Source organism: Plecotus auritus (genome assembly GCF_963455305.1).
Source record: "Plecotus auritus genome assembly, chromosome: 8".
NCBI lineage: Eukaryota > Metazoa > Chordata > Mammalia > Chiroptera > Vespertilionidae > Plecotus > Plecotus auritus.
The window spans coordinates 88739305-88766565 of NC_137782.1; the positions used below are offsets into that span (position 1 = coordinate 88739305).

Here is a 27261-nt window from a genome sequence, read left to right on the forward strand (position 1 = left end):
TGGAGTCTTTAGGGTTTTCTATGTACAATATCATGTCATCTGCAAATAAGGACAGTTTTACTTCTTCTTTTCTAATTTGGATGCCTTTTATTCCTTCTTCTTGTCTGATTGCAATGGCTAGTACTTCCAGCACTATGTTGAACAGGAGTGGTGAGAGTGGGCATCCCTGTCTTCTTCCTGTTCTTAGGGGAAATGGTTTTAGTTTTTGCCCATTGAGTATGATGTTGGCTGTGGGTTTGTCATATAGGGCTTTTATTATGTTCAGGTATGATCCTTCTATTCCCACCTTGCTGAGAGTTTTTATCAAGAAAGGGTGTTGGATTTTGTCAAATGCTTTTTCTGCATCAATTGATATGACTATGTGATTTTTATCTCTCAGTTTGTTTATGTGATGTATCACGTTTATTGATTTGCAAATATTGTACCATCCTTGCATCCCCAGGATAAATCCTACTTGGTCATGGTGTATGATCTTTCTGATGTAGTGCTGGATCTGATTTGCTAGAATTTTGTTGAGGATTTTGGCATCTGTGTTCATGAGGGATATTGGTAATTCTCTTTCATTGTGTTCTCTTTATCTGGTTTTGGTGTTTGGGTGATGCTGGCTTCATAGAAGGAGCTTGGAAGTGTTCCTTCCTCTTGAATTTTCTGGAATAGTCTGAGGAGGATGGGTTTTAGTTCTTCCTTGAATGTTTGGTAAAACTCTCCTGTGAAGCTGTCTGGCCCCGGGCTTTTGTTTGCTGGAAGCTTTTTGATGACTGCTTCAATTTCTTCCATAGTTATCAGCCTATTGAGATTTTTAGTGTCTTCCTGAGTAAGTTTTGGAAGGTTGTATTTTTCTAGGAATGTGTCCATTTCCTCCAGGTTGTCTAGTTTGTTAGAATAGAGTTGTTCATAGTATTTTTTAATAATCCTTTGTATTTCTGTGGGGTCTGTTGTTATTTCTCCTCTTTCATTTCTGATTTTGTTTATTTGGGTCCTCTCTCTTTGCTTCTTGGTGAGCCTGTCTATAGGTTCATCAATCTTGTTTATCCTTTCAAAGAACCAGCTCTTGGTTTCATTGATCTTTTGTATTGTTTTCTTGGTCTCTATGTCATTCATTTCTGCTCTGATCTTTATTATTTCCTTCCTTCTGCTCACTGTGGGCTTTTCTTGTTTCTCTCTTTCTAATTCTTTGAGTTGTTGAGTTAGATGATTTATTACCATTTTTTCTTGTTTTTTGAGGTAGGCCTGTAGAGCTGCAAACTTCCCTCTCAGGACTGCTTTCATTGTGTCCCATAGTATTTGCATTGTTGTGTTTTTATTGTCATTAGTATCCAAGATGTTTTTAATTTCTTCTTTGATCTCATTGATAACCCAATCATTGTTTAATAGCATGCTATTCAGCTTCCAAGTGTTTGAATTTTTTGGAATGTTTTTATTGTAGTTTATTTCTAATATTATGCCATTGTGGTCTGAGACAATGCTTGATATGATTTCAATCTTTTTGAATTTGAGGGGAGACTTTGTTTGTGACCCAATATGTGGTCTATTTTTGAAAATGTCCCATGTGCACTTGAGAAGAATGTATATTCCCTGGCTTTGGGGTGAAATGCTGTGAAGATGTCAATTAGTTCCATCTGATCTAGTGAGTCATTTAGAATTGCTGTTTTCCTTGCTGATTTTTTGTCTAGAGGATTTATCCAGTAATGTCAGTGGTGTATTAAAGTCCCCTACTATGATTGTATTGTTGTCGATCTCTCCCTTGATATCTTCCAGGAGTATTTTTATGTATTTGGGTGCTCTTGCATTGGGTGCATATATGTTTATCAGGGTTATATCCTCTTGTTGTATCGATCCCTTTATTATTATGAAGTGGCCTTCCTTATCTCTTGTTATGGCCTTTACTTTGAGGTCTATTTTGTCCGAAATAAGTACTGCTACCCCAGCTTTTTTTTCATTTCCATTTGCCTGAAAGACGTTTTTCCAGCCCTTCACTTTCAGTCTGTATGAGTCTCTTTTTCTGAGGTGGGTCTCTTGTAGACAGCATATATATGGGTCGTGTTTTTTTTTATCCATTCAGCCACTCGATGTCTTTTGATTGGAACATTTAGCCCATTTATGTTTAAAGTTATTATTGAAAGGAACTTATTTGTAGCCATTTTTATTGTGTCTGTGTTCCTTCTTACCTATTTATTTCTTCTTTTACACCAGTCCCTTTAGCATTTCTTGCATTGCTGGCTTGGTAGTGATAAACTCCCTTAGCATTGTTTTGTCTGTGAATCTCCTTTTTTCCCCTTCAATTTTGAATGATAACCTTGCTGGATAGAGTACTCTTGGATTCAGTCCCTTGGTTTGCATCACTTTGTAAATTTCCTTCCATTCTTTTCTGGCCTGATGTGTTTCTGTTGAGAAATCATTTGATAATCTAATGGGAGCTCCCTTGTATGTAACTTTCTGTCTCTCTCTTGCAGCCTTTAAGATTTTCTCTTTGTCCTGAATATTTGCCATCGTAATTATGATGTGTCTTGGTGTGGGTCTTTTCGTGTTCATCCTGTTTGGGACTCTCTGTGCTTGTGTGACTTTTTTCTTTGCCACATCAGGGAAGTTTTCTGACATTATTTGTTCAAATAGTTCTTCTAACCCTTGTTCCTCTTCCTGTTGTTCTGGCACCCCTATTATTCGTATGTTGCTTCATTTCATGTTGTCCCATAGCTCCCTTAGGCTCTCCTCCTGTCTTTTAATTTTTTTCTCCAGTTGCAATTCAGTTTGGCTGTGTTTTGCTTCCCTGTCTTCTAGTTCACTAATTTGGTCCTCCGCTTCTCCTAGTCTACTGTTGAAACGTTCCATGGTGTTTTTTTATTGCAGCTATATCACTCTTCATTTCTTCTTGATTCTTACATAAGTTGTTGATTTTTTCATCCATTTCTTCTTGATTCTTACATAAGGTGTTGATTTTTTCTTCCATCCAGTTTATGACCTCTGTGACCCTTATTCTGAATTCTTTTTCTGACATATTGCATGCATCTGTTTCACTTAGCTGCTTTTCTGGCGATTCCTCCTTTTCTTTCCTTTGGGGTATCTTTGTCTACCCATTTTTGGTCTCACCAACTGATATAGATGTCGAGCTGTGCAGGGGCTGCTCTTTGGGTGGCAGTGGCTTCTCTGGCTGTGGTTGCTCCTCAGGCAGTTATGGTAGCAGCTGCTTCTCAGTTGGCAGCAGCTCCTATGGTGGGTGCTGTTCACAGCAGTGGTGCCTCCTCTGGCTGGTGGGGGAGGCTGCTCATATAGCTGCTGTTTCTTGGATGGGGGTGGGCTGATTATGAGGTTGCTGCTCCTCGGATAGGGATGGGTTGCACATGGCTGCTGCTCTTTGGATGGGGGCCAGCTGCTCATGTGGCTGCTGCTCCTCGGACAGGGGCGGACTGCTCGCATCGCTGCTGTTCTTTAGATGGGGGCTGGCTGCGTGTTGCTGCTGTTCCTCAGATGGAACGGGCTACTCGTGATGCCGCCGCTCCTTGGACAGGGGTAGGTTGCTTGCAGGGCTGCTGCTCCTTGTACGGGTGCGGGTTGCTCATGCAGCTGCTTCTCCTCGGACGGGGGGCGGTCTGCTCATGCGGCTGCTGCTCCTCGTGTGGGAGTGAGCTGCTCGTGCTGTTGATGCTCCTCAGACAGGGACGGGCCGCTCACCTGGCTCCTTCTCATCAGACAGGTGCAGGCTGCATGTGGATGCTGCTCCTCGGACCAGTGCGGACTGCACAGGGCTGCTGCTCCTTGGACATGGGCAGTCTGCTTATGTGGCTGCTGCTCCTCAGATGAGGGGAGGCTGCTCGTGTGCCTGCTGCTCCTCAGAAGGGGTGGGCTGCTCACACAGCTGCTGCTCCTCGGATGTGGGCCGGCGGCTCATGTGTCTGTTGCTCCTCAGAAGGGGGTGGGCTTCTCACACAGGTGCTGCTCCTCGGATGGGGGCAGGTGGCTCACACAACTGCTGCTCCTCGGATGGGGGCAGGTGGTTCATGCAGCTGCTGCTCCTCGGAAAGGGATGGTCTACTCACACAGCTGCTGCTCCTCGGAAGGGGGCGGGCTGCTTGCACAGCTGCTGCTCCTCAGAAGGGGGAGGGCTGCTTGCACAGCTGCTGCTCCTTGGAAGGAGGCTGGTTGCTCGAGCAGCACAGCTGCTGCTCTTCGGACAGGTGCAGGGTGTGGGCTGCACATAGCTGCTGCTCCTCAGAGGGGGGCCGGCTGCGTGGGGCTGCCGCTCCTCAGTAGTGGGTGGGCTGCTCAAGCGGCTGCTGCTCCTCGGATGGGGCGAGCTACTCATGTGGTTGCTGCTCCTCAGACGGGGGAAGTGGCTGCTCACACAGCTGCTGCTCCTTGGACAGGGGCAGGCCACGTGAAGCTGCTGCTCTTAGGCCTGTGGCAGGTTGCTCGTGGGGCTGCTGCTCCTTGGACAGGAGCAGGCTGCTCACATGTCTGCTGTTCACGTGGTTTAAACAGTGCATGCCCTGGGCTAAAGCATTGGGCCGGTCAGAGGGGAGCCTGCTTCTGAACTCACAGGAGCCTGCGCCCAGGGTGGCTGGAGCCTCGTTGACTGTGAGATCACAGCCTAGGTAGCATGTCCCTGGCAGGGGTGGCTGTAGAGTCCCAGGTGTTATCTGAGGGCACTCTGGGTAGAGTTGAGGCTGGCAACCCAGTTACAGCAGCTCTCCCCTTCAAAAAGGCTAGGCCTCTAAGGACAAGCTGGCCTCCCGGTACTGTTTGCAATGGTAGCAGAAGCTGCCTAGTTAGGCGAGCCTGATTGGCCTGCCCCTGTCACGACCCACAGGTTGAGAACCGCTAGCAGGGTCGCCTAAGATGATCGAAAAGCATAGATATTTACATTACGATTCATAACAGTAGCAAAATTACAGTTATGAAGTAGCAACGAAAATAATTTTATGGTTGGGGGTCACCACAACATGAGGAACTGTATTAAAGGATCGCAGCATTAAAAAACATTGAGAACCACTGCTCTAAGGCCAAGAGAAGAAAAGCTAGAGAGTAAATACCATTCATTCACTCACTCACTATTGGTCCCCTTGAGTAGCTGCAGAAGAACCATGAGCTCCCAGACAACTGAAAGCTAGCTGGCCCCTAACTCCTCGGGGAACTTGCAGGACCTGGCATCTGAGTCATCCCTACCTGGTTCCACTGGCCCCCCACAGGAACTGCCAACCTGGATACCGATAACAAGACATCTGTATATTATTAGCATTTTCCCTCCACTAATAAGGCATTTTGAAGCCATGCACTTCTTGTGAAAGTCACCAGAAGGCCAGCAGGATGGCCCCTGTTACAGGAGGTGCATCAAAACCAAAGAGGCTAATCTCATAGCACTCTCCTGCTTAAGAGCCCAGCATGACTCCCTGTTACCTTACCCAGGTGCAGACCAGAGCAAGCTTATGCCTGTACCTGGCATTGGAAGACCTCCTTGTTCTGGCCTCTGCCTGCTGATCAAAGCACTTCTCCGTGCTAAACAGCCTCTACTTTGGCAAATTGGCTTGCCCTCTGACTCACCGGAGCCTTACAAATTCTTGCTACAGAAAACGTTTTACATTTTCCCACCACCTGAAAAACAAGCCTCCCCCAGGACACTTTAAAAAGTGCATGCCCTCTTGAGTCCACTATCCCACATATAGGAAAGAAGCAAAACAAACAGCATTAGCTAACATACCACGCACTTTCTATCTACCAAGCATTTTATAAGCACAATCATGATGAACTCCTAATCTCTAGACCACCCGATGAGGTAGGACTGTCATCATCCTCATTGTACAGATGAGGAAATTGTTGCCCAGAGAGGATACCTAACATGCCCAAGGTCACACAGCTAGAAAGTAGTGGGGCTGGGTTTTGAACACCAGCAGACTGTCTAAAGAGCGAGTTCCTATCTAACTGACAAAACGAACGCAGAAGATGTTCCATCACTGCGCTACCTATAACAGCAGCGCAGAGTTGGAAGCAGCCTAATGCCCGATAAAAGGGGAATAAATATAGTGTTGAACAAACATATAATAGAAAGCAATGCATCCATTTCAATGCCTGCATTCCTAACCCCTCAATACACACCACTGATGGACTACGTGCCTTCTAATCCACTCCCAAACCCACCCATCCTCAGGGCCCATCCTCAGGGCCCATCCCAAGAGGAAGCTCTGTGTGAAGAGGGAAGAAGCTCGTCTCCCCCAGACACTCTGCTTTCTCCTGTCAGCAGGTGTCTTCATGATACACACAGATCCATGATGCATCCAGGTTGAAGGGCAGCCCCCAGAGGAGGTGCCCTGGGCAGTGCACAAGCCCACAACTGAACAACCTGCCTGCTATATTCTCTGCATCATCCTAAAGGCAATAAACCAAGAAACAAACATCGACACCCCTTTGAATTAACCTACAGAAATCATGTCAATTCGAAGAAAAGAAGTAGGTCTATCATCCACAACTACCCAATAATTGCATAACCTGATACTCTTCCTGCTTCTGATCATTTTCTCTTTGCCTCACCCTCATGGGCAAAACACATTATCAGACCATGTATGCAAGAAAGACTACAACACGGCCAATAAACAGAAACATTAAACTTCTCAGAGCAAAGGAATGCAAAATGAAAAGAAGTACCAATTCAGTGCATTGTTTTAATTTTCTTAAATGGCACTTCTGGGAAGAGGGAAACCAGTTCTGATGTGGTACGGGTGGAAGTTTCAATTTGTACATTTCTGGAAGGTAACTTAGCAATCTGCATTTAAAATCCTCAAAATGACTCTCCAGAATTCCACTGCTAGGAATATACCAGAGATTTGTGTCAAAAAGATTAATTAATCTTAAAAGTATAAAAGGATTAATCTCAGCACGATTTATAATTAAACATAAGTAGCCAATGTTTATCGGCTTACGATATACCTGGTGCTGTTATAATTACTCAACGTGTAGTAACTCATTTAACCCTGTGACAACCCTCTGTTATTATCATTTCATACATAAGGAAATGGAGGCACAGAGAGGTTAGGTAATGTGCCTAAGATCACACAGCAAGCAAGTAGCAGAGCCAGATGTGAACCGAGGATACCCAGGCCCAGAACAGGCACACGAATCACCATACTGTCTGGCCTCCCTTCTTGATAATAGTAAGAAGTTGAGAAAGTATATCTTTCTATGTGAAAAAAAAAACACCACAAAAAAACAATTCTTAAAAAAAGCGTTGGGATTGGCAGAGGACAACCTTCTCATTTAATGAAACAATCCAGGATCAGCTAAAACACATTATGGCATATTCACACAATGCTGAACTGTGTCAACATCAAAATCACTAGAGACATGGGAAACATCACAGTGAGGAAAAGGGGCAAAATATGCAAGTCTACAGGATGATACCCACCCCCAAGTCAATGCTGCTTAGAACCAAAAGGTGGTGGCTTCCGCATGGCCAGGGGACACTCACGAGCCAAAAGGGCCCTACCTGTGGTCTTCTCCGTGAACACGACCTTGGACTCGGCCGTGAAGTTCTGGCCCGTGAGAATCATCTGCTGGCCCCCATACACCAGGCAGCTGTCGATGTCTTGTCTCTCCACCATGGGCAGCTCGTGGGCGGATCGCTGGGCTGCGGACAGAAGACAAGAAGTCACTGTGAGGACACTCGAGCAAGGCTTTCTGATTTTACGGTGATGAGCTGGGACACGCTCTGCCCACCTTTTCACCTGTTGTCATGTCTAAATGTGGAGCCATCATCACCCCTGTGAACCTGACTGCAAATGTCATGTTCTCGTAAATGTGTCCAAGTCATTTGGATGAATTTTCTCCTAACGACACATTTTGTTTTCCTGAGTCAAGGGACGGGAAAGGCAAATGAGAATTTGATTAGTGTATTTTTATGAAAGGACTAGAGGCCTGATGCACAAAATTCATGCAAGGGGCTCAACCCTTGCAGCCCCAGCTGCCTCAGACAGCCCTCGCAGCCCCTTGCAGCCTCGGCCAGCCCTCGCAGCCCCGGCTTCATCCGGAAGGTCGTTCTGCTGTTCGGTCTAATTAGCATGTTAGCTCTTTATTATATAGGGTTATATAGGATGGGCAAACCAACTGTCCCATGAGACTTCCTTTGCTAGAATGCACTTTCTCCTTCTATACTTGACGTCAGCCCACACCTTCAGTGCACACATGTGACACGTTAGGACCCGGTTCCTGAGGGTTTAGATATTCGCTTTGAAATTCATTAGCAATTCCAGACATCATCTAAAAGTCATCCCTGACCTGCCCCTCCATCTCCCTGACCTCACTCCCTACAACTGACTCCCCCTTGCTCGTGCTGCCCCAGCCTTACTTCTGGAACGTTCTCTCAGACCCACTCAGCGCACTCCTGTCTTGGAGCGTTTGCACTTTCAAGTGCCTCTCTCTCTGGCAGGTTCTGCTCTGATGACCTGCAGGGCTCCCTCCTCACTTCCTGCAGGTTTCCATTCAGATGTCACCACCTCAGCGAGGCCTCCTCACCCCGCCCCACCACCCTCCTCCCTTGCAGTTATAGTGGGTACCCTGTCCAACTCTGTCTGTCTCTCCCTCTCTTGCCTTTATCCTGCTTTTACCCTGCTTTGTTTTTCTCCAAAGAACTTTCCACTTACAGATACACTACTTGTGGCTTTATTGGTTCAGGTCTTTCTCTGCCCCCACTAGACTGTAAGCCTTAGTGTATGATGTAAGCCCGAGGCTGGGGACAGTGCTAGGACTTAGTAGGAGGTGCTTGGGAGGGGGAGAGGGAGGGACTGGTAGACGGGTGGGTGGTTGGCTGGATGGAAGGACAGATGGACAGGCAGACAGATGGATAGGAATAAATATGGATATATCACAATACATCGTGGCACACATATCTCTACCTCTCTCCGTATTTAAGTTTTCATGTGTACCAACAATAACGAAAGAAGGAAGAATGGGCAGGCCTGCGCTGAGTGCTTTACTGCAATGATATACTTGAATGCTCACAGCAACCTTCTGAGGAAGGAAGTATTAAAATCATGCACACTTGACTGGGGAGAAAATTAAAGCTAAGAGAAGTCAGGTCACCACGCGGCCAAGGCTATGTGGCAAAGCTCAGTGGGAACCCCCAGAGCTGCCGTGCAGCGCTGGCCCCTCCCTTGGCCACGCCAGCCAGGCTCTGACTCTGCTGCAGGGAGGATGAAGACCCTCCCCAGCCCCCTTCCCAGGGCGGGTGAGAACCAGGTCCCAGGAGCACCAGGGGCCGTCTGCTCAGGCCTCGCCTTGGCAGCGTGGGTCGAAGAGGCCGGTCCTCCCCTCAGTGAGTCAGCCTGAGCTCCTGGCCTTCCTCCCGGAGCCCGAGAACTGGGCGGAGAGCCAGTCCTTTCCGTGCCAGGGGCCCATGGACCTCCCCATCCGGGAGCCGGGGCAGCAGCCATGTGAGGCCCGAGGCCCAAACCGAACCCTCCCCTCCTGGCGGCCTGAGCCTCCAGGTGGTGAGCATCCCCTCCCTCTGCCTGGAGCTACACTGGAACCGGCTCCTTCAGGAGCAACCATGCACTTGGCAACATTTAAGAAATCTGTTGTGGACCAGACAGATGCTCCCAGACACTTCTCTCTCAAAGTGCAACCTGACGACTCACAGTGATCCCCTGACGGTCTCCCCATCCTGCTCAGCCCAGGCTCTCTGCTCCCAGGGACCCGTCGGCCAGCGCTGCTCCAGGGGCTGCCAGTTCGGAGTATACTAGTATATTCAAAAGGCCTGTCCACGGAAGCTAATGTCTCCCACATGGGCTGGGTTATTAATCCCTTCTTTCAATATACGCGTTTTGTATGACTTCCTAATTGAGCGGCTACAAATGGAGGTTTATTAGCAGTGAAAAAACCAGCAGCCACATCGCCTGAAAAAATGGTCCCAGCTTTTAAGTTCTGCCTTTGATGAGTCTGGGGTGGGGGGCGCTGCTGGGAGCTGTGGCCCCAGGGATGGGTGGGGAGGTGGTAAGAGCCATTTGCCCTGTTTTGCAGGTGGAAAGCTTGAGTCATTGCTACTGGACAAGCTGGCCAGGGGCTCTCAGCCAGCCAGGCCAGGGACTGGCTGTGACCAGTGGGGCGGGAGGCTGGCCGGCCGGCCAGCTGCTCTGTGAATCACAGTGCATCGTTGTGAACAGGACGAGTCTGTTTCCTAAAGCAACCTCGCTACTGCTCCCCTCAAAGTCTCATAGTTTCGAGCAACCAATTGATTCTCTCTTTGCCAAATTTGCCCTTCCCATCCCATCCCTTCTCCTTAGCTGAAGGACAACTATCTTTTTTCAGGAAAATGTAGCTTTTACGGTACTGCAGGCTAGCAACTCCAAGTGCGGCCGGGAGTGCCAGCACCCCGGGGTGCCTGTTAGAAATGCTGAACCTCGGGCCCCACATCAGGTCTATTAAACCCAAATCTGCAGCTTAATAAGGCACCCAGGTGGTGCTCGTGTTCCATTGAGTTCGAGAAGCACTGCTCGGCTCTGCTGCACATTAGGGTCAGCTGGGGAGCTTTAACAATGCTGACACGCCCGGGCCTGATTCTAGACCGGTTCTCAGCCTGGGCACGGACATTGGCTGGATCATGCTGTGGGTGGGGGCCCACCTGTGCATCATAGGCTGTTGAGCAGCATCCCTGGCCTCCACCCACTAGGTGCCAGTAGCACCCCTTCCTGTGGACAGCCGAAATTGCCTCTGAGCAGGGCTGGATGTCCCTGGGAAGAAGGCAGCCAAAATCGTCCCTGGTTGAAAACCGTTGTTCTAGAGATTCTGACTTCAAGGGTCTGAGGGGAGGACCCCAGCATAATTTTTAAAAAAACAATCCTTGATGTTCCCGTGGGCCCCCCAGGTTTGATCTGAGCCGCCGTCCCTGCAGGATAACGCAGGGCCCTAGCAGCCACGGGAGAATTCCTGGTTACTGCTGCTTGAGTCTGGGGTCCGAAAGGCATGGTTTCCAGTCCTGCCTCTGCCAACTCCCTGCCCTGTGACCCTGGGCCAGTCCCTTCACCTCTCTTAGTCATGGATGCCTTCTCTGTGAAATCCTAAGAGGTTGCCAGAGGGGAGGTGAAGAGGGGTGGGGACAAGGGATAAAAGTGAAGGGGAATAAGAGGTTCAAACCCCCAGTTATAAAATAAAAAAAGTCACAGGGGGACAAAACAGTCACAGGATATAATGTACAGCATAGAGAAAAGAGGCAATCTATATAATAAAGAGCTAATATGCAAATGGTCGTGACGCCCTCACTTGTAACAACTGATCAGCAGGAGGCTGCGTGCACAGCAGAAGTGGGTGGGTGGGGACTTGCGGTGTCGGGGACTTGAGTGAGGCTCACGCCCCCGCCCCTGGTGCCGGACCCGGGGACGTGAGGCTTGCGGCACCAGCCCTGGGGATGTGAGGCTTGCAGCGCTGGGCCCAGGGATGTGAGGCTTGTGGAGGCCTACCACTTTGGGGCAATGGTTCGCAGGGCTCCCGCACTGTGACAGGGCACAGGCCAGTCTGGGGGACCCCCCCTCTGAGTGCACGAATTTCGTGCACTGGGCCACTAGTATTACTATAACAACTTTGCATGGTGACAGATGTTACTAGACTTATTGTGATCCATTGTAAGGAATATAAAGGTTGAATCAAATTGTACCTGAAACTAATATAATATTGTATGACAACTATAATAAAAAAGAAAACATTATAATACTGGAAGGCATAGTATTTTCAATGTACTTACAGAAAATATCCATTGTGGACCCAGACAATAAATTTTTGAGAATAAGGATAAAATAAAGATATCATAGCCCAACCGGCGTGGCTCAGTGGTTGAGTGTCGACCTATGAACTAGAAGGTCATGGTTCGATTCCCAGTTAGTGTACATGACCGGGTTGCGGGCTCGATCCCCAGGGGGTCGCATGCAGGAGGCAGCCAATCAATGATTCTCTCTCTTCATTGATGTTTCCATCTCTCTCTCCCTCTCCCTTCCTCTCTGAAATCAATAAAAATATATTAAAAATAAATAAAGATATCATAGAGAAAATGATAATGATAAATAAAATTCTGCCAGTGCCAGTCCTCTTGGGTCCTTCTACAAGCAGTATAAACATGTGGACGTGATTAGTATGTAATTGGTAAAATATTTCATACCAATAACCCAAACGTCCATCAATGGATGAATGGATAAACAAAATGTGGTCTATTGTACACAGATATTACTCAGCCATAAAGAGGAATGAAGTACTGATACAGGCTGCAGCATGGATGAACCTTGAAAACATTATGCTGAATTGCAGGAGCCAAACACAAAAGGACACATACTATATGATCCCATTTATATGAAATGTTCAGAAGAGGCAAATCCATAGGGACAGAAAGCAGATTGGTGGGTGCCGGGGCTGGGGAGTGTCTGCTAATGGGTACGGGGTTTCTTTTTGGGGTCATAAAAAAGTTGTGGAACCAGATCATGGTGGCAGCTGTACAATACTGTGAATGTACTCAGTGCCACTGAACTCCTATTTTAAAATGGTTAAAATGGTAAAATTTGTGTTATGTGTGTTTTACTACAATTAAAAATACATATAGGTAATGTAAGACCAAAAACACAGTTACCACTCAAGAAATCAGTCTTTACTCTCATTTACTTTCAAAATGCCTCTTTCTTGCTCATTTTCAAAACGTTTGCCCACTTGGGATCTTTTTAAACCCTTAATCAAGGAAACCGCAATTAGTACCATTTCACAGACAGCAAAGAGATGCTCAGAACTCGCCTCATCGAGGGGCAGCTCCCACCAGGTGGAGGCTGTTGTGTTGGACACATCTCAGTCCCACTCAAGTCCCCCACGATGTGATCCTTAGATGGGTCCTTCCCAACTCTCACCCTCAGTGTTCCCATCTGAAAAAGGGGATCGTTAACAGACCCACCCACAGGTTGTGGTCAGCATTAAAAGGGAAACTTCACAAAAAGTGTGTTTTGTTCATTAAATATGGGCCAACAAGTTCAACCAGACCAAACGCCATCGTTTCTTGGGCAGTTTCTATGTGGTTGGCACTGGCTAGGTGTTGTTGTCTTACGTTGTGTATTTCACCAAATATGTGCTGACCACATCCACGCGTTCACACATATGACTGCGCTCGTTACCGTTGGTCTTGGTGGATCCCAAACCATAACCCGGTTTCTTGGCCCCAATTGTTAGCATTTCTCAAAGTGAGGTTCCCAGGCCACCGGCAACAGAATCGCCTGGCTGGGGAGGCGCTTAATGAACACGCGGACACCGGGCCACTTCCTGACCCACTGCTCTCAAATCTCCTAGACGAGGCTGGACATTTGCATTTGCATTTTAACAATCTTTCCAGGTGACTTGTTACCCACATTTGCTTGAGAGCCAAGTTCCTCACTTAAAAGGACACCTGAGGACAAGGGGACCTCCTCCAGGGGAGGCCTGGCATCCTGAGAAAGCCCAGAGGCAAAGCAAACGAACCCAATTAGCCTCCGAAAGAGGAACCGAGGAGCAGCAAACAGCAACCAAATTTACCCTCCCGGGGTCCACTTCCCTCTCTCTCTCTGATGCAACCTCTAACACCTATGGCTGCTAATTGGGGTGACACCATCCAGGGCCTGTGGGAGGGCTCTCAGGAAGCCACTGGGCCTCCCGGGCCTGCGCTGCCACCCCCAGCAGCCCCCGCCGACACCCACTCGGCTTTTCAGCTGTCAGATATTCCAGTCCATCCAGCCCACACCCCCTGCCACGTTCTCACCCAATCAGGGGCCGCCCTTGTAAAGGCATCCTGCGGGCCCGGGCTCACCCGTGGCAGCTGGAGCTTGGAGGTGGCCCTCGCCAGGAGACTTCCCCAGGCTTCCCTCCTGCCCCCGGATTCTGGCACGTCATAAAGCGGCCTGGGGTTCCTGTGTTTTATGAGCTCTGAATCAACAGGGCGCTGTTGGTTTAACCAGTTTGGGTGTTTACTTTCACTGGCAACAGTGGCTGACGGGGAGCAGAGCCGCAGCAGCCAGGCTCCCCGAGGAAGAGTGACACGGCGCGGGGTCCTCCGGGCTGGCTGGGGTGGCCTGGAACAGGGACATTACTGCCTGACTGTCTGCAGTCCGCTCAGTCACAGGGGTGCGTGGCCAAGAATTACAATCTCACAAGGACCTCAGGAGAGACGGGAGAGGCTGGTCGGGAAAACTCGTCTATGCAGAGTGGGTGGGTTCTGCAAATAACGGCAAATAATTACAGTCGCCATCGACAGGCCTCAGCGCCCAGGCACCTCACATATACGTTTTGGTTTATGTTGTAAAACACGCACGGGGGAGGGGTGGGCAACTTAGGGGGGTGGGTAAAGGCATGGATGCTGCCATGTAACTGGCCAAGTTCAAAGCCCAGCTCGATGACATCCTAGCTTTGGGATCTTGGGCAAGTCACTTAATCTGTGCCTGTTTTTTTGTTGTTTTTTTCTATAAAATGGGAAAAGTCATGGTCCCACCTCAGAGGGCCATTTGCAGATTAAATGAGCTAATGCATAGGAAGCATGTGGCACCTTGTCAGGGCTCAGTGACTGTTATGTTTATTTTTATTGCTAGACTTCAGAAGGTCACAAAGCACGGATTATTCCCATTTCGGAGCTGAGTTTCCCAGAGGAAAAGGGATATGTCTGAGACCTCACAGCCAAGTCAGGCGGACAGGCGGGATCTAGACCCAGACGGTGGGATTCCACCACCTCAAGGGGCCCCTTTTTAGTAAAATGGACAAGGACCCAGTGGGAAAGCGGCCGGCCAGCCCAGCCAGGCGAGAAGGGTCCTCCCGCCGTCTCCTGCTGGCTCAGCACTCACCACTCCTGGCCAAGGCGCTCAGCTGCTGTAAACCTGTCTTGTCTCCTCATCAGGCCCCTGTCCTTGGCTGTGAGCCTGGCCCTGCTGAGCCTGGCCTGGCCCAGGATACGGTGCTGACTCAGGCCTCGCCTAGGAGGGGCCGTGAGCAGGGCCAGCAGACCAGCCCCCAAGGCCTTGAGGACCCCGCCCTGGCCATTCCTGGGTCTTCCCTGTAAGTGGGAGGTTGGGACAGAGGAAGCCAATTCTCGCTGAGTGCAGGGTTTACCTCTGTGAGGATGAACCATGGGAGTGGGAGTGGGGTGCGGGGTGCATAAATGGGGTGCACAGTGCACGAGACTACCTGATAGCTCTGGACTGTGTGGGACCTCAGCTTCCTCATGGAAAGTGGAGCAGTAAGCCCTAGCCGGATTGGCTCAGTGGATAGAGCATCGGCCTGCGGACCAAAGGGTCCCAGGTTCAATTCCAGCCAAGGGCACATACCTTGATTGCAGGCTCCTCCTGGGCCTTGGTCTGGGCTTATGCAGGAGACAACCAATCAATGTGTTTCTCTCACTTTGATGCTTCTCTCTGTCTTTCCCTCTCTCTTCCACTCTCAGAAAGAAAGAAAGAAAGAAAGAAAGAAAGAAAGAAAGGAAAGGAAAGGAAAGGAAAGGAAAGGAAAGGAAAGGAAAGGAAAGGAAAGGAAAGGAAAGGAAAGGAAAGGAAAGGAAAGGAAAGGAAAGGAAAGGAAAGGAAAGGAAAGGAAAGGAAAGGAAAGGAAAGGAAAGGAAAGTGGAGCAGTAACACCTCCAGCTAGCCTGGCCGGTCATCTCCTCCGATCCACACAGCACAGGTCCTGAGCAGGAGCTATTGCTTCTCTCTCCTGATCAGAGAATCACTATCCTGTTTGAACGCGCTAACAGGCAGCCCCTTCAGAATAGCCCACAAATCTCCACATAACAGCCCTTCCTGAGGGCCCCACGAATCCCCATCTGACTGAAAACCCAGGAGCCTGGACAGAGACCTGGAGCTCTCTGCCCCGTCCTTGGCCAGGTGAGTGACCGTAGCAAATCGCCTAACCCAGTGGTTGGCAAACTGCGGCTCACGAGCCACATGCGGCTCTTTGGCCCCTTGAGTGTGGCTCTTCCACAAAATACCACGGCCTGGGCGAGTCTATTTTGAAGAAGTGGCGTTAGAAGAAGTTTAAGTTAAAAAAATTTGGCTCTCAAAAGAAATTTCAATCATTGTACTGTTGATATTTGGCTCTGTTGACTAATGAGTTTGCCGACCACTGGCCTAACCCTTCTGAAGCTCTACCTGCTGGAATGTGAGCTCCAAGAAGGCAGCATTTTGTGCCCCAAACACTCACCGGCACAAGTCGGTGCCCAATTCATATTTCTGAATGAACGGGTGAGTCTTCTGAGACTATGGTGAGGATGAAGCACGTTAACATGAAACAGCAAGGCACATCCAAGCTCTTCCATAAAGGGTGGTTCTGCCCTCCCTGCCCCTGCACAGCTAGCTCAGGGAAGGGCCATAACCATATGGCCAGGTAACCACACTAATCGGCAGAAAAGCCACCCCAGTCCTGGGCTCCTGGCCCCAAACCCAACTCCCCTGCTATCGCCTGCAGCCGACCCACTGCACAGGCCAGATAACCACCTGGATTCTTTTTTAGCAGCAGGGCGTGCTGCAAGCTGCCAGCTTACCTGAAACAATTGGCGTTTGTTAAACTCCCACACCTGTCTCCTGCCGCCTGCCCTGGTCTCTCAACAGTGACAAAGGGGCAGCCAGATATGTCAAGTCTGCTTTGCAAAGCTACGGGAGGGCTGCAAGCAGGAAAGTCTGAGACACGCCACAAGAGAGGTGAGGTTATTCTATTGGGATAACATAGGTACTGTTACTATTCCCATTTTATAAATGAGGAAACTGAGGCCCAGAGTGTTCAGTAACTTCCCCAGGACTAAACAGCCAGTAAGTGGCAGAGGCAGGATTTGAACCCAGGCTCACACTACCAACCACCACCCTAAACAATGGACCTGGCCCCCGCCTCACACCATATGCAAAAATTTATCTGAGTCAAATCATACCCCTAAACCTAAATGCCAGAATCAAAAAGCTTCTAGAAGAAAAGAGAGAATACCTTTGCTACCCTCGGAGAGACAGAGATTTCCTGGGGGTACACAAAAAGCACTAAACCCAAAACAAAATGGCATATCAGACTTCATCAAAATAAAATACTGATGCTCCTAATAAGACACAATTAAGAAAAGTAATAGACAAGCCACAGATTGGGGGAAATGTTCATAATACATAGATCTGACAAAGGACTCTCCAAAATACCAAAAAAAAACAAAAAACAAAAAAAAACCCAAAACAGAAAATGGGCAAAAGCTCTTGACAGTCACCTTTCCAAAGAAGACATATAGGCAGCCAACAAGTGCACAGATTGGGCCTCAGAATCATTAGTCATTAGGGAAATTCAAATTATGCAAATTATGCCTTATGCACAAGGAGATGCCATTTTACACTCACCAGAATGGCTGCAATTGAAAATACTATCAAAATCAAATATTAGTGAGGACGTGGAACTCTCACACACTCTTGTACAGAGTGAAAATACAAAAATTGAAGCATACACTTTCCCCAGGGAAATGAAACCATTTGTCCACAAAAGGCCTTGAACTAGACTGTTCATAGCAGCCTTATCTGTCGTACTCAAACCCCAGAAACAACCCAAATGTCTATCAATGGTAAGTAAACAATTGTTACATTCATACAATCCAGTACTGTTCACGCAGTCACAGCGACGGATCACAAAGGCGTCGGGCTGAGCACAAACGGCCGCACACAGAAAGCGCATACTGCATAATCCCATTATATGAAGTTCTAGAACAGGGAGAGCTAATCTATGCTGATGGAAATCAGAGCCACGGGGGCCTAGGGGGGCGGGGGCTAGGGGGTGGCAATGACCGCAGGTACCAGGGAACGTTCAAGGGTAGGGAACATGCTCTCTGTCTTGCTTTGAGTGGTGTTTACACAGGGACATACATTTGTCTAAAACCACTGAACTGAAGCCTTACAACCTGTGCAATTTATTGTCCCTTAATTATCCCATATCGAAATGTACTTATGTGGATAGCTTGAAAAGACCAAGGGAGAAATCCATTTTTTTAGTCCATGCCCCAGATCTGCCCCCAATTCCTGCAAAATTCAGAGAGTGGATTCACGTGCTGCACAGGGCTTGGTGGGAAATTGCTTTGGGTGTTTTCTGAAATGCGATGAACACAGAGACCCCTTGGCAGAGGACCGTCAGGGAGGTTCTCACGGAAGGATCTGCACTATGGTCATCTCTGTTACAGCTCATTGCTGCCTTTCTCTCCAGCCAGGCAGCCCAGAGATGCTTGTTTTCATTTTTTTTTTTAACCAACATTCTAGAGATGGCTGCTATGTGCCAGGCCCTGGCTAACACCTGCTGGGCCCTACCCTGCGAGACCAGAGCAAGCAGCAAGCTTCCTCCTCAAGGGGCCATCCATCCAGGGACCTCAGATAAGAAGGAGTTAATCAATTGATGGAAGGAGGTGTGGGGCGGGGGAGGGGGACATCAAGGTCAGTGGGTCTTAAACTTTGCCACACCCCCAAATCCCCGGGGTCCCTCTGCTTCCAAGTTTGAAAACCAGTGTTCTGGATGGAGGCGACAGAGTCGTTGAAAGCCTGCAAGTCACAGAAGGATGCCAGTGGGCTGGGGAACTGTGGACCAGAGAGGAAAGTAGAGTCAAGAAATGTTGCCGAGGAGGTGTCGTGGGTGAAGAGCCCCCACCAAAACTTCCTGTTCACCCAGAACCTCAGGATGTGATCTCTTGTGAAGAGGGCCTTTGAAGATGTGAATAAGGAGAGGATGGACATGAAGCCATCAGGATTAAGGTGGGCCCTAAATCCAATGCGAGTGTCCTTGGGAGAGACAGAAAAGGACACTGAGAAGAAGGCCCTGTGAACGGAGGTGATCAAGTGATGCGGCTGCCGGCCACCTCTAGGAGCTGGGAGCGAGGCCTGGCGCAAATTCTCCCTCAGAGCCGCCAGGAGGAACCACCCTGCCACACCTTGATTTTGGGCTTCTCGCCTCCAGATCTGTGACAGAATAAATTTTTGTTGTTGTCAGCCTCCCAGGTGGTGGCAATTGGTTATGTCAGCCCTGGGACACTCAGACAAGAGGGAAGCAAGGGCTCAACCCCCACAGGGAACTTGGAGCTGGAGCTGAGGACACTGAGGAGTCCCGTGTGAGGAGGAGAAGTGTCCCGTCTCAAGGCGACTGGAGGAGGACAGGCCCAGGGCTGCGATCTGTGGGTAGGCTTGTTGCTGGGGAAGATGAGGGTGTGCCCCTCTGACCTCTCCCATGTTCTTGGAGCCGTGGGAGGCACTGCTAGCTGCCTGGAGTGGGAACAGGTGAAGGCGGTGTCCAGAGCTAAGAAGACTGGAGCAGGTTCAAAATACTCTTCTGAGAACAAGGGAGGAACTAAAAGTATCACCTTGGCAACACGGAAGATGTGGAAACAGAAGACTAGACATATGAGGTGCCCATCTGTGCAAAGGTGAGACTTGACCTCTGGCATGCTGGCCTGTAGGTACATACTAGTATAAGGACTTGGCACATCTAGCAAATAGGTCCACCTTCCATGCAGTGGCCTCCAGTAGTTTGTTCAAGTTTTTTTCTACCAGAATCTGAGAACTTACCCTCGATCCCTCTGATGTTACATAAAAGGCACCTCCAAAGTAAATAAGTTAGCCTTACAAATAGGTCCCAGCCCACTGAGTGTTTTTCTTACCCACGCACCCTCCCCAAGGACTACACACAAAGTCAATCAGTCAATAAATAGTTCTTGCACACACACACTGTGCCAATACATGTGATGAACTAATTGTCAATAAATATTTCTGGAATATCTCCTGAAGTTTCACATGGTAAGTCAATTGCTCAATACATATTTATAAATCTACCAGGGACTGGTCTAGGATTTTAGAACAAAGAAGGAAATAAAAATAGTGAAATATTCTTGGTGAGAGGGATAGTGGCCAATTGGTAGCTCAATTTGGCATTGCAAGAAAGAGTGGTGTCACAGAAACCAAAAGAAGAAGGTATTTCATAGATTAGGAAGCTGGAGACTCTGAATTTGCCCCCTATGAATAAAAATGAGTGAATCACTTTACCAAGAAAGTCTGTTTCCTTATCTCTCAAAGCAAGGTAGTTGAATCAGCCAAATGCTTTCTTAAAAGAAAAGAAAAATAGCCGACATTCAAGGTGCAAACAACTTTACCATGCCCGGAAGATCTCAAGGGAGGTGCTTGTGGTTGGGTGATGATCGGGAAAGTCTCAGACCAACAGGAGATACGTTGACTTGAGGAACCCTGTGTGTGGCCCTTCCTGAGTCCTCCTGCTTCCCACCTTGCTACTAACCACAGCCCCATCCAGGACAGTGAGTCACTTGCCAGAAAGGGGCGTCCTTATCTTCTCAAAGCCCAACTCACAGAGGAAGAGCCTGAGTTTCCTTCCCAAAACATCTTCAGATGTTCAAAACCGAGGCTGTGGTGGGGCAGCCACCATGACTAGCACTCAGAGGACAGGGGTTGGGGCTGCTGGGTAAAGAAGGGGAATTCCAATGTTTCTGAGATATGTTTTTCAACACTTGTCTTCCCTTGAGGCCTCCTGTTGGGTTTCTCTCTTCTAGCATCAGAGCACAGACTCACCACCATATTCGGCCCGTTCCTCATCTTGACCCCCCAGGCTGGCAGGGGCTCTTTCACCTCCTTCCAAAGACCAACCAAGACCAAGGGCTGGCTTCTCTCCCACAGAGGGTCCAGCCTCTCTCCTTGCTGGCTTCTACTCCTAAGGGCTAGTCTTCCTCAGCCCTTTCTGCATAAAATAGTCATGTTTGCCCTTTATTCATTAGTATCTGATTAAGACTACCTACGATTAATCAAAGCCCTGCACAGGTTTTATCTGATCCATAAAGTATTTTTAATTTGGTGCTGCTTTTTAAAAATCAGGAGACTTTGGTTTATCTTAAAAAGTCGGACGATGTGGCCACACCGAGTCATATTCCCACATGGACATTCTGGCCTGAGTCGAGTAACAACAGTCTATTTAGATGGGAAGCGCCATCCTGGTCCCTGGTCTCCACCACTCCTGATTGTTGTCCACCTAACCCACTTGACTCATGTCCATCACTTCCCTGGCTTCTGTAGAAAAGCAATTTTTTTACCCCTAGATATGGTAAAATGCCCAAGAAAAAGTCCTGAAATGTAATTGAATATAGAACATGATTATCACAACATAAAAAATATTCTGAGAAGAGGCTAAAAAAAATTATATAAATGGCCTTTGTTTCTGGAAAAAAAAACGGTTACTTTGTTTCTTCTTTATGCTTTTAAAAATGATTTCTAAACTCTCAAAAACTGAACAAACAATAAGCTTTGTCCCATCTAATTGCAAAACCAACAACAAAACTTGCAGAAAGTGCCTAAGAGTGAGCTCCAAGTAGCTGCCTCTTTCAAAGCCTGGTAGAAATGAGCCAGGGTTCTGCCCAGAGCCCTTCCACATGGCAGAGCGTGGCCACTGCATACTGGATCCTGACAACCTCCTGCATCTTTGCTTGGGCATCTTTACATCCACCAGAATGTCAGCTCATGGAGGACAGAGAAAACATCTTGCTCATTTGCAGGTCCCCGGCATCACACCGGAGATCAAGTGGATTCTCAGTAAACACACAGGGATGGGCTTAGGGTGATGGGGGAGCATGGCTCCTGGGTGCCAAAGCTCCTGTTCAATCGCCACCCTGCCACGTTTGCGTTGTGTTACCCTACCCCTCATCTCTCTCCCTCCTCTTCTGTGAAATGTGCATTGTGACACCAGCCATTACCAAGGATTGCTGTTAGTATTCAACAAGCTCAATAGGCAAGAGCCACTGTCATATCATCATTATTCTTATTGAAAGAAAAAAGAGGAAAAGAAGAGGACACAATGTATGATGAACTCACTCCAACTCCATCTAACCGTTTTAAAAACCAGAACATTTATACATCTCCAATCTTCTAAACAAAGCTGTGGGCTACTCAGTAGCCGTATTATTTTTTAATTTCCTGTGAGGCCGCAAAACCCTCCACAAGTAAATAGAAGCAGAGAGAAGCCCTTAAATATGCTCTGGCTCCAGCCCCTTTGGTCATCTGGGGCCCACTCTTGATCCTTGTGGGTCCTGTGATTTTTGCAGGGTACCTGGCCCAGAGTGCCTTGCAGAGGGGAGGGGGGAAGAGGGGGTGTCACATACAGTCTATTCCAAAAACCGACCCTACCCAGAGCCCAACTTACAGCACTCGATGGGGTTCGACGCTGTCTGCAGGGAGACGATCCTCCCACTGGCCTCGGGAATGTGCACCCGGAACACCAGCCTCACCCGCGTGTTCTTCCTGCCGATGTCCGTCTCGCCTTTGCGCAGCTCAATGTCAGCGTTTCTCAGCTTCAGGATGCCCGCGCAGTCGATGCTGCCAGAGGATGAAAACCCCATTTACAGCCAACCATCTTAGCGAGCAGGGAAGATCACCCACAAAGCCACCTTCGCCAGGTAAGCCAAATAATTCTACAGCCAAACACGGGAAGAAACTGCAATACACTGATAAATATTTCAGCCAGGGATTTATACGGAGAAGGGAGTAAAATACTTATAAAGTAATTAGAGAAACTCCCCAGGGGAAATGACTTCTCTAGTGAGATTTTTCATGCCAACTTTTCGACTCTCAAAAGTATCTGAAAAACTCAGACACGCAACTGGCGAAAATTGCTTCTGGACTACCCAATAGATAACAGCGGTGTATCAGCATTAACACCTTGAATTTGATAAATGCGCTGTAGCCATGGAAGAATGCATTCTTGTTCTTAGGATATGGGTGCGGACGTATTTAAAAAGTCAAAAGGCATGATTTCTGCAACTAACTTCAGGAAAAAATGGGGAGTGATCAAGCAAATGCGAAAAAAGTTAACAATTGGCAAATCTGAGTGAACAATATACTGGAGAGGAGTTCTTTGTTTCTTGAAGTTTCCCAGTATGTTTGAGATTTATTTCTAATAAAAAGTTTTTTCAACTCTAATACATGGTGCAATGATTCCCAAATTTTAGCCACATGCAAATGACTTGGTGAGTTTTGACCTACCATTACTTAATAATTTTCTTTAGGTCTAATAAAATTTTTAATGTAAATGAATTTAGTCTCATCCCAACCAACATACCCCAAAGATGCATAAGTAAAACCCATGAACAGTATCTAGGTAAAGGACTTTTAAAATAGAAACTTTAAAACAGTAATCGCTCTGGGTCCATCACAGACTGGGAACCACCATCCCCGGCTGCTCCCATCAGCCCCAGGGAGCCCCTCTCCCAAACCCTGCCACTCGGCCCTACTCATTCCCATAACGACCCACCGCCCTCAGCCCCAGCCCTTACGTCGCTCTCATGTTGTTTTTTGGCTCCAGCGGGATCTCCAGGACTTTCGTGTTGCCGACGATCTTCTCGTAGCTGGTGGTGGTGACAGTTTTTCCCGTGATCCGGTGCACCTGGTAGAAGGCGTGGGGTTTAAGGATCCGCTCATCGGCCGTCCCAATGAAGATCTGAAGCCCCAGGGGCTTGTTTTCCATGTAGCCGTGGAGCTGGGGGAAAGAACACAAAATCAGATTATGGCAGCTCCAGTGATGCACAGGGTGTGGAGGCTGCGGTCCAACAAACAGAAGGATCCGAGAAACTCCTGGGCAAGAGAAAGAGCACAGGATCACTGTCTTATCTCGGGGAATGGAGACCTGGAAGCGACCTTGAGTCTAGCTAGAGGGACTGCGTCAATAAACGACATTTATTAAGAAACAGCCAAAGAGTATGCTTACGTGGCAGTTGGGGGCTGGTAGTGAGGATAGAAAGTAATCAGAGGAGACAAGCCCGTGCTCTTGACAATGGTTGTCTGGAAAGAAGGAACTTTCACTTTTTAATGCCTGATTGCAACCAACAAGTTTGATTTTGTAATAAATAAATAAAAAGAATGAGCAAGGCAAAAGTACCATCATCTAAGATAGTGGTTCTCAACCTTTTTAATGCCGCGACCCTTTAATACAGCTCCTCATGTTGTGGTGACCCCCAACCATAAAATTATTTTCGTTGCTACTTCATAACTGTAATTTTGCTACTGTTAATGAATCGCAATGTAAATATCTGTGTCTTCCGATGGTCTTAGGTGACCCTGCTAGCAGTTCTCAACCTGTGGGTCGCAGGTTCTCAACCTGGGTCGCAGCATTAAAAAGGTTGAGAATCACTGATCTAAGACAAAAGAAAATGAAAGACTGGAAGAAAATATGTACAACATATGATAGACAAAGGACTAGGACACAGATTATATGAAGAATGCCTACAAGTGAGTAAGTCAAGGACGAGATTCCCAGGTGCCCTATTTAACGCAGAGTCCCACCCCAGTGTCTCTCCCTATCTCCTTCTGCTTCTCTTCGTCCCATCTAACAAAAGACACATTTCCTCAATTCCTTTCACTTAGAGCTTTCCCCCACACCTAGACTACCACCTCTTTGAGGGCAGGAATGTCTGTTTTTGCAACTTGCCACAAAATCTCTAGCATCTAAAATAATGCTGGGCATATGGTTTACATCCTAGCATATATTTGCTGAATGAATTAATAAAACTTAAAAGGAAAAGAAAAAATGAGCAAGAGATTTGAATAGGCAATTCGCAGAAAAACAAGTAGCCATTAGCATAGAAAAGATGTTTAATTTGACTTATAAATAGGAAAATGCAAATTAAACAACCATGAGATCCATTTTTCACCTGTTAGGTTGACCCGCAAGTAAATATTTGATCATATCAGGTGTTTCGCAGCCTATGGAGACACAGGCGCTGTCATGCAGCTGATAGGATATAAACTGGTATAACCATGTTAACGAGTATTAGAGTAACAACTACTAAAATTAAAAATACATATTCCCTATGACCCAGGAATTTCATTTCTCAATATTTCTAGAAGAAATATTGTGCATGCAGGAGATATGCACAAACATGTTTACTATAAAAATAAGGAGCAATAAACAATTAGTCATATAATAGGGTTATGAGCAATATGACACAACCAGGCTATGAAAGACTGCAGCAATTAAAAATACATATAAGGTAGCAATCTCTGGACAGATCCAGAAAGATCTAAGACATACTGTTGAACGAGAAAAGCAATTTGTAGAAAAAAATGGATAGTGTGATAAAACTTATTTTAAAAATGCTGAATGCTTTCAATCCACCCATTTATATACACGTAAATAGAATAGGAAAATATGGAGAAGGATGAACTCCAAAGTGACCACACCATGATCAGTTCTAAGGATGGAGGAGGAGATCAAGACTGAGAAGGTGGTCAGAGGAATTTAAATTTATTCACAATGTTATAGGAAGGATGCATTTCTGGAAACTTGTGAAAATTAACATGAAGATGGGTTCCTGTCTTCCACTCCCGAGCTGAGACATGCTGGGCAAATCATTTAATCCTCTGTGCCTCTCTCTGCAAATTGAGGGGAACTATGACCAGTGACCGCTCACTAAGATCCCGCCCTTCCATAACGTTCTACAGAATTTCAGCAGGATCTCCAGTCAGCTGCCAAAAAGCAAAGATCCAACGGATAATCACCCATGGTCTAGCATTGTGCTGTCCATACAAAGCTTAAACAAATTTGAAAATTTGGCAACTCCATTGCACATGTCAATTGGTGCATAGCCACAAGTGGCCAATGGCCACGGTAGTGGATAGCTCAGACAGTGAACATTTCCGTCATCGAGAAAAGTTCCATTGGACAATGCCAGCTTAGAAAGATGGCATTCTCTCGTCCACTTCTAAAAACTATATCAAGACACAGGCTGGAAGTGGAGCAGAGCCAGAGGACCACCTTTTTTGTAATCTGCTAGGCCGATGCCCATGGCATTTACATAGGTGTCTGATCCACACCCAAGAGGCACCCTGGGGCAAAGACGGAAACCCAGGGCAGAGCCTCTTATCTTTCTCCCCCACGCACAAGGAAGAATAGGGCGCTGTTATCAGTGACAAAAATCAAAGGAAGAAGGGCAGTGTTGAGAAGAGATTTTGCTTTTGCTTTGCATTTGGAGCCAAGAGAAATATATTTCCTCATCTTGCCTCCTGGATTTAGAAGGAAGTGGTAAACACAGCCTCACGTATGGAGAAATAAGTAGGTAGACAGACTGTATGCCCTAAGGTTCCTTCCTGCTCCCACGACAGAAAAGCAGAAATTGCAGGCGAAGTGTATTCATGATAAACACCCAGGGAACACCTGCAGACAAAATCTGTCACATCCCCACGGCCCCACCTGAATCCAGCTACCTCTGTCCCCTCCCCTGCTGGCACATGTAGTCCAAGCCACCATTGCCTCTCCCTGGAGTGACCATCACTACCCTCTAACTGCCCTCTTGCTGGTCTTTTAAGATGAGCCCAGTGATCTTCTAAAAGTGCAAATCAGACTAAGGTACTCTCAGCTTACAACCCTCCAAAGACTTCCTGTGGCCTTAGAATAAAATTGAAATGTGGTGCCGTGGTCTGTGAGGCTTCCAACAGCGCAGCCTCTGGCTTCTTCTCCCTCCATCCTGTTAGGTTCCCGCCAACACCAGCCATCCTTCTGTTCCCTGAGCACATCAAGCTCTTTCTCACCTCCGGGCCTTTGCCCAGCCATCTTCTCTGCTTGGATACTCTCCCACCAGCACATTTCGTTCTCAGATCTTCAGGTCTTTCCAGGATATTATTTACATACATCCAGCGCCGGAGCCAGCGCTTTCAGCCTTGCAAGAGCCAATTGTTAAATTTTTAAGAATTTTAAGAGCCAATAGATATCACTTTGGTAGCTTGAAATCAGCCACGGAGGGAATATTTACACCACAAAAATGGGCAAATGCTAAAAACTGGGCTCGTTTTTATATCCTCGAGAATTGGATATGAAGCATTCACTAGCACACTGCTGGAATAGTTGCTTCATTACCACCTGAAATTTTCTCCTTAGTTGTCTGTTTGCTTAGTATCTCTCTCTCCCATCTGAGCATGAGGTCCATGGTCATAGGAACCATGTTTATTTTGGCAGTGTGACCAATATACATGTTGAATGAAAGGTCACCATAGCAACAATGCAGCAACTAAGTGTGCACTTCCCTCAGTCCAGGCACTGCACTCAATGTTAACCAGGATCCCAACAACTTTAGGTAGGGTGGCGCCCATTTTATGCAGGGGGGGGGGGGTGGGACTCAGACTTGCAAAGGTCGGGCAACTTGTCCCAGTCAATACTGTTAGTAGAAGGGAGAGCCAGGATGTGAATGCTGGGCCATCAGGCACTGAGTCCCCCACCTTATCCCACACCCTCTCCACATCCCTGCATCTGCTCTATGGCCCCGCTCTC

The 27261-nt window shown here is 47.5% G+C and overlaps 1 protein-coding gene across 4 annotated transcripts in view; it reads right to left on the reverse strand.

Annotated features, from left to right (window-relative positions):
• NFATC2 (nuclear factor of activated T cells 2) overlaps positions 1–27261 on the reverse strand; it is a gene marked incomplete at both ends in the record, with an annotated part of 156933 nt that overhangs the window by 57037 nt on the left and 72635 nt on the right. For all 4 annotated transcript variants that reach the window (XM_080684546.1, XM_080684544.1, XM_080684547.1 and 1 more), the window contains 3 exons: positions 7472–7612; positions 22147–22319; positions 23276–23478. In XM_080684546.1, the coding sequence (XP_080540672.1) occupies positions 7472–7612; positions 22147–22319; positions 23276–23478 (517 nt within the window). The remainder of the gene's footprint in view (positions 1–7471; positions 7613–22146; positions 22320–23275; positions 23479–27261) is intronic.